Consider the following 12,826-nt stretch of genomic DNA (forward strand, 5'->3'; position numbering starts at 1 on the left):
ATGAATCTTTTTTAAGTTTTTTTCTTACTTTGATGATTGTATTTTTAAAAGTTTGGGTTTCTTATTAATGAATTAGTATGTTAAGTATTTTCATCTACTCAAGGTTATGAATGATGCAATTTAATTAAGTTTTTTTTTTTTTTTAATTGAATCTTTGTCATTTTGACTAACTTTTGATTACTTATTAATGAACAAGTTTAAGTATTCGTAAAGAACTTCAAGCTAATGTCACCGAGCCTTGAACGAAAATGGCGTTCGAGCACTTTTCAACGTCTAAAACGGTACCATCCGAACTTTGTGTATCCTTGATGTGTTGATCCTACCTAATTAATCGCACAAAAATAAGTAGGGTTCTATATAAAATATTGAAGTTTTGATCCCGAAGCATGATTAATCTATGGTCAAAGCACGTTAAAAAGTGTAAAAGAAGGGTTAACAAAAAGCAAGAAAAAAAAAAAACAATAACAATATTGCGCAGTAATTTATCTGGCTTATAGCGATATGACGTTCGTTAAGCTCTTTAGCGCAGTAATTCATCGCGCTAAAGGTGTTTTCGTAACATTTTTTTTTGTTGGGGTATTTTGATCAAAACTATTTTTTTTGGGGCATTTTGGTTCCGGACCCCAAAAAAGAAAGGAAAAAGAAGCATTGATGTGATTGTGAACAGAAAGGCACGTGGAAAATGGACTTCATTGTGTTTTGGGCTGTCTTTTGTCCTTTCTTTGAGTAGACCGAAAAGAAAGAAAAAGTACTGAAATGAACACGAGCATGGGTAATTAGGACTGGCTTTGTTTTGGCTACTAGGAGCCCGTTTGAATTGACTTATAAGTTGCTTATAAGCTGTTTTCAACTTTTTTGAGTGTTTGATTAGCCAGTTTAAAATCATTTTGTGCTTAAAATAAGCTCAAAAAAATAATTGAGCTCATTTGATTTAAATTTATCTAAAGAAATTTTAAGCCTAAAATTTTTATGTTCAAAAAAATAAGTTAGATTACCCCAACTTATTTTTTTATTTTATAAGTTGCAAACAGCTTATAGGCATAAACCCATCCAAACAGGCTCTGGGATTCTTTCTGGGGACAAAAAAGAAAGGAAAAGAAGCATTGATGTGATTGTGAACAGAAAGGCACGTGGAAAATGGACTTCATTGTGTTTTGGGTTGTCTTTTGTCCTTTCTTTTTCACACTTAGAGCATATTTTGGAATGATTCTTCTGCTGTTGTGGTTTGTGGACTTTGACTTGTACAGTACTAGTGAATATGATAATCACTGAGAGAAATTCAAAAAAATCATTAATCGGCAAACCCCACTGTCAGAACAACCATTTGCATCTTCTGGCTACTGAAAGGATAAAAAAAAAAAAAAAAAAAAATCAAAGTACCTCCAGCTCTACTTGTGTTATAGAAATATTGACAGAATATAAAGCTCCACTTTGATAACAAGAGAAACTCCTAATTCAAACCCATACTACTGAAAAAGAACATGTTTCCTCATCAGAATATCGGATACAGGACGAATCTCCAGTATACATCCACGTCAAAAATATTCAACCTCAACTTTAGGACACCCTTTACATACTTACAGTATATATCTATTTATTTTCCTTGTATCTTTTACCATATTCCTATCAAGGGTCTGGGTTCATATGACATAGGGGAGTTTCTCAAATGGGACTAACCCCAATGGCTGTAAAAGTAATTGCTGTTAGAAATGAAAACTAAAAGACATTTGGTTTTCTATAATTGGAGGCCTAATTACATGACTGAACTACGTTAGTGAAGTGTACGTTTTATTATTTTCTAAGTACCCCAAAACTGTTGCATTACTCCGTCTATTCATCGGACCTGGCATCTTCTACACGGCTGCCTAGCTTAACAATGTCTTCGACAAAAATCTTTCCATCTGCAACAAAAAGACCCAACAGAAGTTAAAAGCAGCATAAATAGAGAGACGTTCATTTTTCATGTCAGTCTTGATAGATACAGTTGACTCCTGGAAAATTGTAACGCAATGGCTCTCCTACTGTTTTCCAGATACATAAATCTCCACTGTAGAAAGTAAACTAAGAGTTGCTTCTTAGAGAAACGCATTTATTTCATTCACAAATACAGAAAATTCAGTATCAACCTAAAGAAAAGAAAAAGCTCTGTGAATTAAGTATTCACTTCAAGAAATTAAAAGGAATGGAAAAGCTGCTAAAAGAAAAGGAAATAACAAACAGATACAGTAAGAGGTGAATATTTTTCTGACGTACTGGAAATATGATATAATTAAAAGCCACTAAAAGAAATGAGGGTCATTATCAGGAATCTGGAACAACAAAAGGTAGTCATTCTAGATAAGGAATCCATTGGTGTCCATACAATGTTATAGCTAACTTTTCCGACGTCTATCATTTACTATCAATAAACAAGTTAATCAGGCTTTTTTTACAGTGAGACGGTAATTATTTAGTTAAGCTGGCTTTTTTACGACAGTTGATGTTTGGAACTCTTAATTCAAGGATTATGCATATAGTTAATATGTGACTTCTTTAGTACTAGTATAATTCCTCTAATATATGCTGCTAAAAGCTACAGATATAGACCATCAAACGTGGGATCACTAATTGCTATCAAACAAACAGTGTCTCACCAAAAAAGGCATTTAAACTGCAAAAAGCTTTAGTTATTTAAGCCACATACCAAACAATGTCATGTGTTAGTGAAGATTTTCCACGGGTACCACTAATAACCATAAAATTAGAGGTGGCAAATGGGCGGGTCGGGCTGAATTTGGGCGGGTCAAAATGGACTGAGTTAATAAATGGGTTGGGCTAAACAGCGGGTCAAAACCCAACCCGCCCAAGTCTTACTAACTTTAAATTGCTTTATTTGTTCTGTTCCAAGCAGATGCCATATGTGCAGAAAGGAGGTTGAAACTACCAGGCATCTTTTCCTCCACTGTGAAGTGGCCTCAGAAATCTGGAATCTGTTTTTTTGCCTCTTTGGTCTTAATTGGATTATTCCTCTCTCAATAAAGGAAGCTTATGAGAGCTGGAATCTATGGAAAGTTGACAAAGCCATCAAGAAAATCTGGAACATGGTACCAGCTTGTATATTTTGGTGTATCTGGTTAGAAAGGAATAGGAGATGTTTTCAGGGGTGTCAACACCTTTAGGTCTTTTGAAAGCAAGGTGTATTGCCAATTTGTTTAGTTGGACCAAATTGGTCCCTGTAGGTAATGCAGATCAACTTTTGGATTTTACTAGATCATTAGTTCTGGCTTAGATATTTGTTGTACAGCCAGCCAGTCTACTTTTTGTAAGCTCAAATGCTATATCTTGTAATTATTGCATCTTCTTGATGCCTATGATTAATATCACTTACTTCAAAAAAAAAAAAAAAAATTAGTACCTAATAAAATTATTATTTCTCTTTATTATGACTATATATATAACATATCAAATTAAAAAAAATTGAAAATATTTTGACAAAATTTCCCATGGATCAATTTGGGCTAGATATCAACCCAAACTTTGATGGGCTGAGCTAATAAATGGGCAGGTCAATAACCAGCCCAAACTTGGTCGGGTTGGGCAGGTTATGGCTTCATGGGCTAATTTTGCCACCTCTACCATAAATGAACAGTCAAAGCAAGAATCTTTTATCTTTCTGATTTTAAACAAAATTGAAAACTGACCTGTATCTTTGGAAAGGTTGCTGATGAGTTCTTGAACCCCTTCTTTGCCAAGAGTATCCTTCAAGTACATGGCTGCAGCTGCCAGCTCCTCGGGAGTCACTTTCCCATCATAATCCCTGTACAACCAAAAAACACGCAAGCCAATTAAAAGCTACATTTTGGATCTGCGCAATTGCAGATGAACATATAACTTCCCCTGCAACTTAAGTCACCACAAACCAGAACATTAATGGGAGAAATATAAACATGACTAATCATTACTTCCACTCATGATATGGTAATGTTCGGCTGCATGGCGCATGATTAATATTCAGCCAATTCATCTTCAAAAGATAACACAGATATCATTCAACTTTTGCAACATGAGAATCATTCAACGATAAGGAACACATTTCTGCCCGCATGCTTGTGAAGTTAAAAATAAACCAGGTGTATTAAAAGATAACTAAAGGGAACAGCATTCCCTCAAGTTCGACCTTTATTTCATTTAAGGAGTTGGAGGACACGACTACGCAAAATGGTTTCGTACTAGTATATTCAAGATTCTTTTTAATAACTGCAACCAAAACTCCATGAGATGTATGAAAAAGAAAATGTCAAAGCCAAAAAGTGATTATCAAGCAATTTTTTTACAGGGATCGCCAAGCAGAATTATCAAGCAAAATACCGCTGTTCACCTGTCAAGTATTCGCCAATGATCGCCAATTTTGGCATCAACGTCATCAATTTCCTTCTCGAGATTTTGAAGCATGGAATCAACCTGAAACACATCAGCCAATAAATAACTAATTTCAAATCAGCTGTAGGAACACATCCCAGTCCTCTGTTAGTTTCCCTTGTCACCACCTTTAGTACTATTTCATGTTGAATGTCTCACCTTATCTATGAGTGCCGATGAAATCCCATCATGTTCAGAAGAATGATCATTCTCATCGTGAGCAGCTCTATATGCCTTGATGGCTTCCACTTCACCAACTGCACCCTCTTCATCTACCATGCTATGATAAAGCTTGATCTGACAAGAAAAGGAATCCTCCATGAGTCATTCTTGTTGGAGAATTACCTGACCTTATAGAGAACCAAACAGATACTCGCAATATGCATTGCACCTAAAGAAAAATACCAGAAAAACATGAATAGCAAAGCAAGCCAGGCAGCACACAGGAGGGATTTCTTTTTTCTTTTTCTTTTTTTAATTTTATTTTATTTTTAATTTCTCTTTTGGTTAGGAGAGGGGGAGGGGGGAGAGAGCGAGAAGAGTATAGCTGGAGAAACAATGCGCCCTATTATTTCTCTGCTATTAATTGAATATTCTGCTGTTTAAGCTAGTCAAGAAATTGTGACAAAACCTCTTGAGGGTAGCAATATCTTTTTTTGATCAGTAATTGAGGTAGCATAATCTTAACATATCAGCAATAAAGTTACGCAGAAACTAGCCCCATGCTACAACCATCCTAACTACAAGTTATCATCTCTTTTACCTATAGGAAAAGGAAAACGAAAGAAGGTTAAGGTTCATTTTGTTAAACGAACGAAGGTTAAGGTTTATTTGGTTTTCTTTGCCCAGAATTTATACTTCCAGTATCATCAATAACCCATACTCCCTCCATTGAATAGTGAGCATTCATCTTTACTTTGTTTCCTAGTAAGAGAAACAAATTGTTCAGCTAAAAGCAAAAGAGAAATTTAGCAGGATAGAAATCAAAATCCGCATGACGTCCATCATAAAAGCAGTTAATACTCATTAACAGATGTAGGAAGGTCAACATGATTAAAAGCTATAGGAAAGGACAAAATAAAACGATAAACAGCAGAAAGAATCATTAAGAGATAGTTTTAACATAAGAGATTCCCATTTGCCTTTCTTGGTCTGGTTTCTCAATGACATACCTCTTTATTTACAAGCCTCAGGAACTCTTCACGCTCTTGGCTAACAGACTGCATAAAATAGAGTTATAAGAGATTGAGAGAAAAGACCAGACTGTACAGTCCAAAACTTTTTCAATTCCATCCTTACAGAAGCAGAAGCTAGAACAGCCAAGGCACGGCTAATTTTACATAGCTGCTCTTGTTTGTCAATTGCTCTTGCTCGGGCTTGCTCTTGTGCTTCTGTAGCAGTTGGAATAGTCATCTCTTTCAATGCCACATCCTCTTGACTACAAACAGATTCCTTCCTTCTAGTTTTCTCTTCTTCCTCTTTCTCTTCTTCTTCCTGTTGACAATTACAATTACCTCTAAGCAGAAGATAACTGATGTTTACACAACTTGACATATAATACACGCCCTAAGAGGCAGATTCATTTCCTGACAGATAACGGAGTCAAGAAATAGAATCCCCAGTTAAGAGAACAAAACAGATCCCGCTACATCCCAGCAGGGGGGTGGGAAAAAGATCACAGCATCAGATAGGCTGTTCATTTGACAAGAAGAAAAAAGACATCAACCTTGATAAGCTCCTCCTGCATTTCAAGATAATCCAGTTTCCTCCTCCTTTCCGATACCGAATCTTCAGATGGCAGGGAAGTGATTCCCACAGTGTCCACAACCTCATCTGGTAGCGAAGACAGTGTAGCTCCAACAGCCTCCTCTGGCTTCAACCTTCCAGAAACGGTGAAAGACCTGCTCACAGCATGCAAGGAAAAAGCAGGTCAGCAGGTCATGTGTGCTCCAAGGTGAACAATTAATCAGCTACAAGTTGAATAATCTTCCAGAAAATCATAATTAGTCCATGCATATACTAGTCCAGAGGTTCTGAATTGCAGGGGGAGAGAGAGTAATACACTGAGATACCTGGAAAGGATCAGAAGTGAAGAAGGCACTGAATGATTAAGTGACAAATCCAACCAATCTCGGAGCTGCGCAAGAATAACAATATCAGAACAAATTACAATACTTCTGATATGTTATGTATATGTTTCAAAAGCCTACATTTCTTTCCTAAACTCTATGTCTACTCAAATACTCACAAACAAATTGAGACGAGTACTTTTTATTGACAATGAGAACTTTTGGCAAGCAAGTCTCTAAAACCATGAAGTCAGCATTCGATATCTTGCAAAGATAGTATGGAAAACAGATATTGCAATTGCAATCCAACATCTAATGATGCAGCTGAAAAGTTGCTGATTCAGTAAAAACTATTGACAGATATCCACATAACATCAAACTGAACAAAATACATTTCTATTGATGTTATTTACAACAAAATTGACAAAGAACCTGTTGACGCATTTCTTCCACGGAAAGTAAACCAAGCATGCCTCGCTCTCTACAATCTTCACGAAGTTCAGCCTCTGAAAGAGACTCCACACCTTCAGCTTGAATCAATTTGTCATCTTCTTTGATCCTATGAAAATGATGGGATTTTCAGTATCACGTATATTTTATTAGATGCAACTGTACGAGGACGAAATTGGTTACTTCAGAAGTAGCTCGTATGTTTCATATGACATGTTAATGAACAGGTAGACATGTTCCTTCTATTTCTCAAAAAACAACACGTGAAGAGTAAACAGTTTTTTCCATCAACAATTGATACTGACTAAGACAGACTGGTCAAGTTGCAATGTCTCTGCTACTGACTAATGTAGCTTCTTCTTAGAAGAGTAAACAGTTTTTTCCATCAACAATAAAACAAAATGATGTTATCTTGGAGGTCTCTTGTGGGTCATAAAAGCAGAGCAAAAACTGTTTCCATCAACAATTAGACAAAAAGATGTTATCTGGAGTCTGGTGCAGATATACGCTTGTTTGAGCTACATAGCTTGTCAATACCAAAGGACAAGCACGATCAAACAAACTGTAACCTCTTCCCAGTGAAAGTCAAGAGGAACTGAATATACATCGACATGAAAGACCATTTTCTTATTTCTGTTGGCAAACTAAACAGACTGATACATCAAGTCTGTTTATCCACATGAAAGACCACCATCTTGTTTCTGATGCCATTTTTCTAGACAATGCTTCAAACACTAAAACAGAGTCCAAACACCACCACCAAAAGAGTGTCATGCTATACTGGAGATTCAGGAAGTGACTCACTACTGAACAGTGTTAGTGAAAACTTCTTTTCTTGTACCTCCAAGAGCATCAAGAACAAGTCAAAGTATGGCCTATTTCACAAACTGTGATTGACAAAAAACTTACATGCAGAATATCTAGAACAATCTCTAACATGCCTTTTTGCTTTAAACATTATCCTACATGGCAAGATGAAGATATGGCACACCTTTGCAATCTCTTCCGAAGCATAAAACGCAAATAAGCATCTGTTCCATAAGGACTGATCCCCATATACTTGCACATACTTACTAATCGAGGCCTGAGAAATAGAGAAGATACAATTCCTTCCATATTCAGAAATTAGATCGCATATCAAGTAGACTAGATAGAGAATAAAAATAATAGTTACAAACCCAACCTGCTTATATTATCTAGGGTAAGTTCATCATTGAACAGCTTGGCAAAGCCTAAAATTTCCTCATTTGTGACTCCTGCCCCTCTTCTAACCTGCATCACATTATAACGTCATATTTAGACAAGCTGAATGCTATTGATCTTAGTTGGCACTTCTTGTTTCCATATTTTTAGCCTCTGGATCACCTTGCTCAGAAATTCATCAAGATCTTCAGCTGTTTTCTTTAGTTCTCCACTTCGAGAGTTTTGGACTTCTTTAGCCATCTCCTTCACGGTGTCTTGAAGAAATTTTGCATATTCTATCCTCGCAATCAACCTCCTCTTTAGTGCTTCCTATAAGTGAAGTATAACCAGTAAATCGATGATCTAAAGGAGGATAAACTCTTTAGCTTAAGTAAATGCAAAAAGTAATAATCTGAGATCGTTAAGGTCACTGCAATTTGCTTGAGTGGGCAGAAAACCCATTCACCGGTACATATTACGAAACCAAGATAGAGATATCAAGGGCTAGAATTACATACTAGCATGAATATACGAAATCACACAAGTAAAAAGATTACAGACTACTTAGACAAGAACAAAGATTTTACTTAACACTCAGAAAGACAATATTTGACCTGTTCTTTCATTTTGTCTTGAAAAGTAGATGGCAACATGTTTGGAAACAGCTTCAAGAATACAGGCAGTAAGAATTCCATGAATGGGACAATGATGAAAACAGCAAATGGAACCAGCCTGAACATATCGGCAGTAGTCCGTGTGAGCTGTTGCCTCTCTCGTCTAGAAAGACTCTTTCCACCAGCTAGTTTTATCAGCAGTCTTGAACTGATCCTCATATCAGCCCACAGGAGCTTAAAACCTAGCCAGTAATGTTGCATAGTAGATATAAACTCATGCTTCCAGTGAGCAAGTTTTTTTGCCCAATCTTCCCTGAATAAAGACCCAAAATGAGATAAAGGAAAGCATGCAACTCAGCACTATCAGAGACACTTCTTGTTTAGCCAAAAATAAATCAACAGGTTCTAACAAATCCTAACCTACTCATTGCGGCCACCGCTCTCAAAGCGGGACCAATCCCCAAAAGTGTTGCCCATATTCTCTGAATAACAGATTTAGCAACCTTCTGAGATTCTTGCGGCCGTTTCGCTTTTGCTTTGGCCTTTGCAGTACTTAATCCTACAACAGCCTGATCACATTCCTCGGGAGAAGCTTCACTTTTCTTTTTGGCAATCAAGTCTTCTTCGTCATCACTTTCCATAGCAGGTTGTTTTGCTGTTGCTGTAGAAGCAAAACGTACAGAGTACGGCGACAATCTCACGCCAATCGAAGAAATAACATCAGCTTTCCTATTTACATAGCCAAATGCTGTAGTATTATAATATTTTGGCTGGAACAATCCTAAACCAGAAAATCTCGAATATCCATCTTTTGCTGGAGAAACTTCATCGTGATCCTTTCTTTTATCTGAACCTTGACAAATACAATTCATAGTTGAGCTGAAACCGCGGGAGTCCAAATAATGAGCAGATTGCCCATACCCCCAACTTTGAAGATTTTGAATTGACCGAGCAGAGACATTCAAATAGTCAGAAAGAAGCCTCCTCCTCCGTAGAATCGCTCTAGAAGCCATTAATTGCCCTCTTCACTAACAAACAAAAATCATCATGTTCAGCAAGTGGCACACAAGTTACTCAAATAAGATACCACACCAGTACTGCAAATCGTACGCGATTAGTTGCAAATTATAGGAAAATATTCGCTTCATCCATTTCTTCTAAATATAAAGAAATAACATAGAACACGTAAACAGCAAATATGCTCTAGACGTATATACACACACATTGATCCTTCTAGAAGGTTCCATGGCATGCCTTCGAGTGTGTATATATGTATAGCATCCAAGGGTCTGACCTAGCAGTCAATGAAACTGGAACGTAAGACTAGAGTTCAAGTCCCACTAGAAGTAATAAATAAATTAATAAGCTTAGTTATTTCTTTACATTTGAGGCTAGACAAGATTGATCAACATTCGCGTTGGTGGAAAGGAGCCTGTAGCTGGTAGATTAGTCAAAATGCGTACAAACTAGCAAGAACACCACCATTAAACACACATTTATTATGTGCGTCTAAAGCACATCACCAGCAAAACATCATACTCCTTTCGTTTCATCTTAATATATATAATGCAAATTTGTGCTAATACTTAATGAAAACAAATTTTAAAACGCAAGTAGAGCTAAAATTATATGGATTTAAGTTATATGCACTGACAGTAAGTTAAACTGTTATAACAGGTTACTTACTATTAACTGAAAAATACAAAGCAATGCTATTAAATAGAGTTACTTTGCAATTAAGTGACAATGCACAAAAAATGATTATATTTTCTCTTTGATAAGGAAAAAACTGAAATTCAAATTAATTACATAGGACACATCACACAAGCATTAAAACTACAAATATACTCTACTAATCTCCTATAATAAGACAACAATTTCTTCTTAACATTTACAATGCAAATTTGCGCGAGAATTTAAGAAAACAAATAAGCTAAAATTAAATAACACAAAGAAACAGCAGTAAAAACCGCAAATATATTCAATTCATCGCCTATTACAGGATAATGTTTTGTTCTTAACATACTACGCAAATATGTGCTAAATATTAAGAAAACAAGTAAAGGTAAAATCAATTACATAGGACAAAAGCATTAAAGCTGAAAATATACTCAACTAATCTCCTATTATAAGAAAATGATTTCTTCTTAACATATACTACACAAATTTGTGCAATAAATTAAGTAAACAAGTAAAGGTAAAATCAAATTACACAGAACACTAGCAGTAAAAACTGCAAACATGCTCTAGAGATATATATATTCATACACATATTGATCCTTCTAGAAGGTTCCATGGCATGCCTTAAATTACACAGGACACGAACATTAAGACCGCAAATATACTCAAGGCGTAATACATAAACAGGCCCTCAAACGTGGCCTCAGCCGGCAAATATGCCCTCCAACTTTGAGTGTGCACAAGTAGGCACCTCAACTTGTCTCCGCTTTGCCAGTTGAACACTCTAAGAGCCCGTTTGGATTGGCTAAATAAGCCATTTTTAACTTATTTGGATATTTGGCAAAAATAGAAAACAACGTAAATTAAGTTAAAAAGTGCTTAAAATAAGCCAAAACCAAGAAGTTACTCAACCCCAACTTTTTTTTTTTTTGGCTTAAAAGCCATTTTGATTTGACCAACAACTTTACCCTTTTATCCCTTATATTTTCTGTTAATTTCAATACTACCCTTACTTCTAAAAACCCTTTAAGCACTTTTATCCAAACACGTAACTGCTTATTTATAAAATAACTTTCAGCACTTAAAAAATACTTTAAGCACTTATGCTTAAAAGCTACTTTTTCTCAGCTAATCCAAACGGGCTCTAACTTACAAAATGTTCATCTAGACACTCTATGCATTTGTGTTTATGTGTTCAATTGTATACAAATTGAGGTGTCTACTTGTGCACACCCAAAGTTGGAGGGCATACTTGCCAACTGAGACCAAGTTTGAGGGCCTGTTTACGTATTATGACAAAATTAATCTCCCTATTATAAGACAAATGACTGCAAACATACTAGATTAATCGCACTATTACAAGATAATATTTTCTTCTTAATTAAAATATAAGAATACAGACACATACACTTGCATATCAATAAAAGCTACCCAAATTTCGTAAAAAAAAATAAAAAATTAAAGGATGATTAAAACTGATAAATTTTCTGCAATTCAAAACATTCAAATTAATGATAAAAATAGCTTCGATAGAGAAAATAATTTTACTGAGAAATTCACTCTATCTCAAAATATAACGAATTTGTGCTTAGAAATTAAGATAAATAAGTAAAGCCAAAATTAAACGATAATATTTTTTTTATTAACATCGCATATATTGCTGAAATTTAAGAAAACACGATATATTAAAAAAAAAAAAAAAAAAAAGGCTATAGAAATTAATTTATTTTTTCACAAATTGATACTGCAAAATGAAATGATAATTTGCGAGATTATACTTACAAATTTCTCCTCGTTTAATGTGCAGAGAGAAATAGTTTTTTTTTTTTTTTTTTTTTTTGCTGTGAAATTCAGTATTCACTCAATCAACGTGTATGTATATATGTATATACGAAGAAATTGAAAATGATTATGGATTTCAAGTGTATTTAGAGAGAGAAATATGGTGGATACAAATAGAGTAACTGGAACTTTAGGGTCACAATTTTATATTTATACATAAAGCTAAGATTTTGGGAGAAAGGGGTTTTAGTAATCAGGTGTAGTGCAGGTACAAGTTAGTAAGTGTACAACAATATTATGGACCAGTAGATTTTTTTTATTTTTTTTTATTTTTTGCTTTTTCCTGTTTTTTTGTTGTATATTTTGGCACGTTTTTTGGAAATAACTTATGTTGGATATTTTGATTCTGTGAAAATGAAACGATGATTCGCGAGATTAAAACAGAAATAAAAATAGAGGAGAGAAATAGCTTGGATACTTACAAATTTCTCCTCCTTTTACGTGTGGAGAAAATATTTTCTAAAAATTGAGAAATTTACACTATCGATGTGTATATATTTAGGAAGAATCGAAAATGATTATCGATTTCAAGTGTATTTATTAGGATCACAATTTATATTTATAATTATGCATAAAGGTTAGTTGAGATAT

General features: G+C 35.1%; 1 protein-coding gene across 2 annotated transcripts; it reads right to left on the bottom strand.

Moving 5' to 3' along the window:
• Window positions 1-1,414: 1,414 nt before the first annotated feature.
• Window positions 1,415-12,359, bottom strand: LOC132039017 (uncharacterized). 2 transcript variants are annotated; one of them, XM_059429550.1, is made up of 15 exons: window positions 12,176-12,359; window positions 9,134-9,736; window positions 8,714-9,026; window positions 8,283-8,429; window positions 8,101-8,189; window positions 7,909-8,001; window positions 6,900-7,026; window positions 6,471-6,535; window positions 6,125-6,299; window positions 5,698-5,892; window positions 5,571-5,618; window positions 4,558-4,695; window positions 4,358-4,440; window positions 3,681-3,796; window positions 1,415-1,901 (listed from the first exon to the last, which is right to left on the bottom strand). In XM_059429550.1, exons 2-15 carry the CDS (start codon window positions 9,724-9,726, stop codon window positions 1,831-1,833), a joined length of 2,253 nt encoding a protein of 750 aa, XP_059285533.1. In that variant the 5' UTR covers window positions 9,727-9,736; window positions 12,176-12,359; the 3' UTR covers window positions 1,415-1,830. The 2 variants fall into 2 exon arrangements, with proteins under 2 accessions (XP_059285533.1, XP_059285532.1); XM_059429549.1 differs by having other exon boundaries at window positions 9,134-9,741.
• Between the last annotated feature and the right edge of the window lie 467 nt (window positions 12,360-12,826).

This window comes from Lycium ferocissimum, chromosome 12 (assembly GCF_029784015.1).
Source record: "Lycium ferocissimum isolate CSIRO_LF1 chromosome 12, AGI_CSIRO_Lferr_CH_V1, whole genome shotgun sequence".
In the NCBI taxonomy this organism is placed as follows: Eukaryota; Viridiplantae; Streptophyta; class Magnoliopsida; order Solanales; family Solanaceae; genus Lycium; species Lycium ferocissimum.

Coding starts and splice junctions, on each gene's coding strand:
- LOC132039017 (XM_059429550.1), bottom strand. CDS start 9,726: ATGGCTTCTAGAGCGATTCTACGGAGGAGGAGGCTTCTTTCTGACTAT. Junction 6,300..6,470: donor TCACTTCTGATCCTTTCCAG/GTATCTCAGTGT, acceptor TGCTGTGAGCAG/GTCTTTCACCGTTTCTGGAA. Junction 3,797..4,357: donor CATTGGCGAATACTTGACAG/GTGAACAGCGGT, acceptor TTGGTTGTACAG/GGATTATGATGGGAAAGTGA.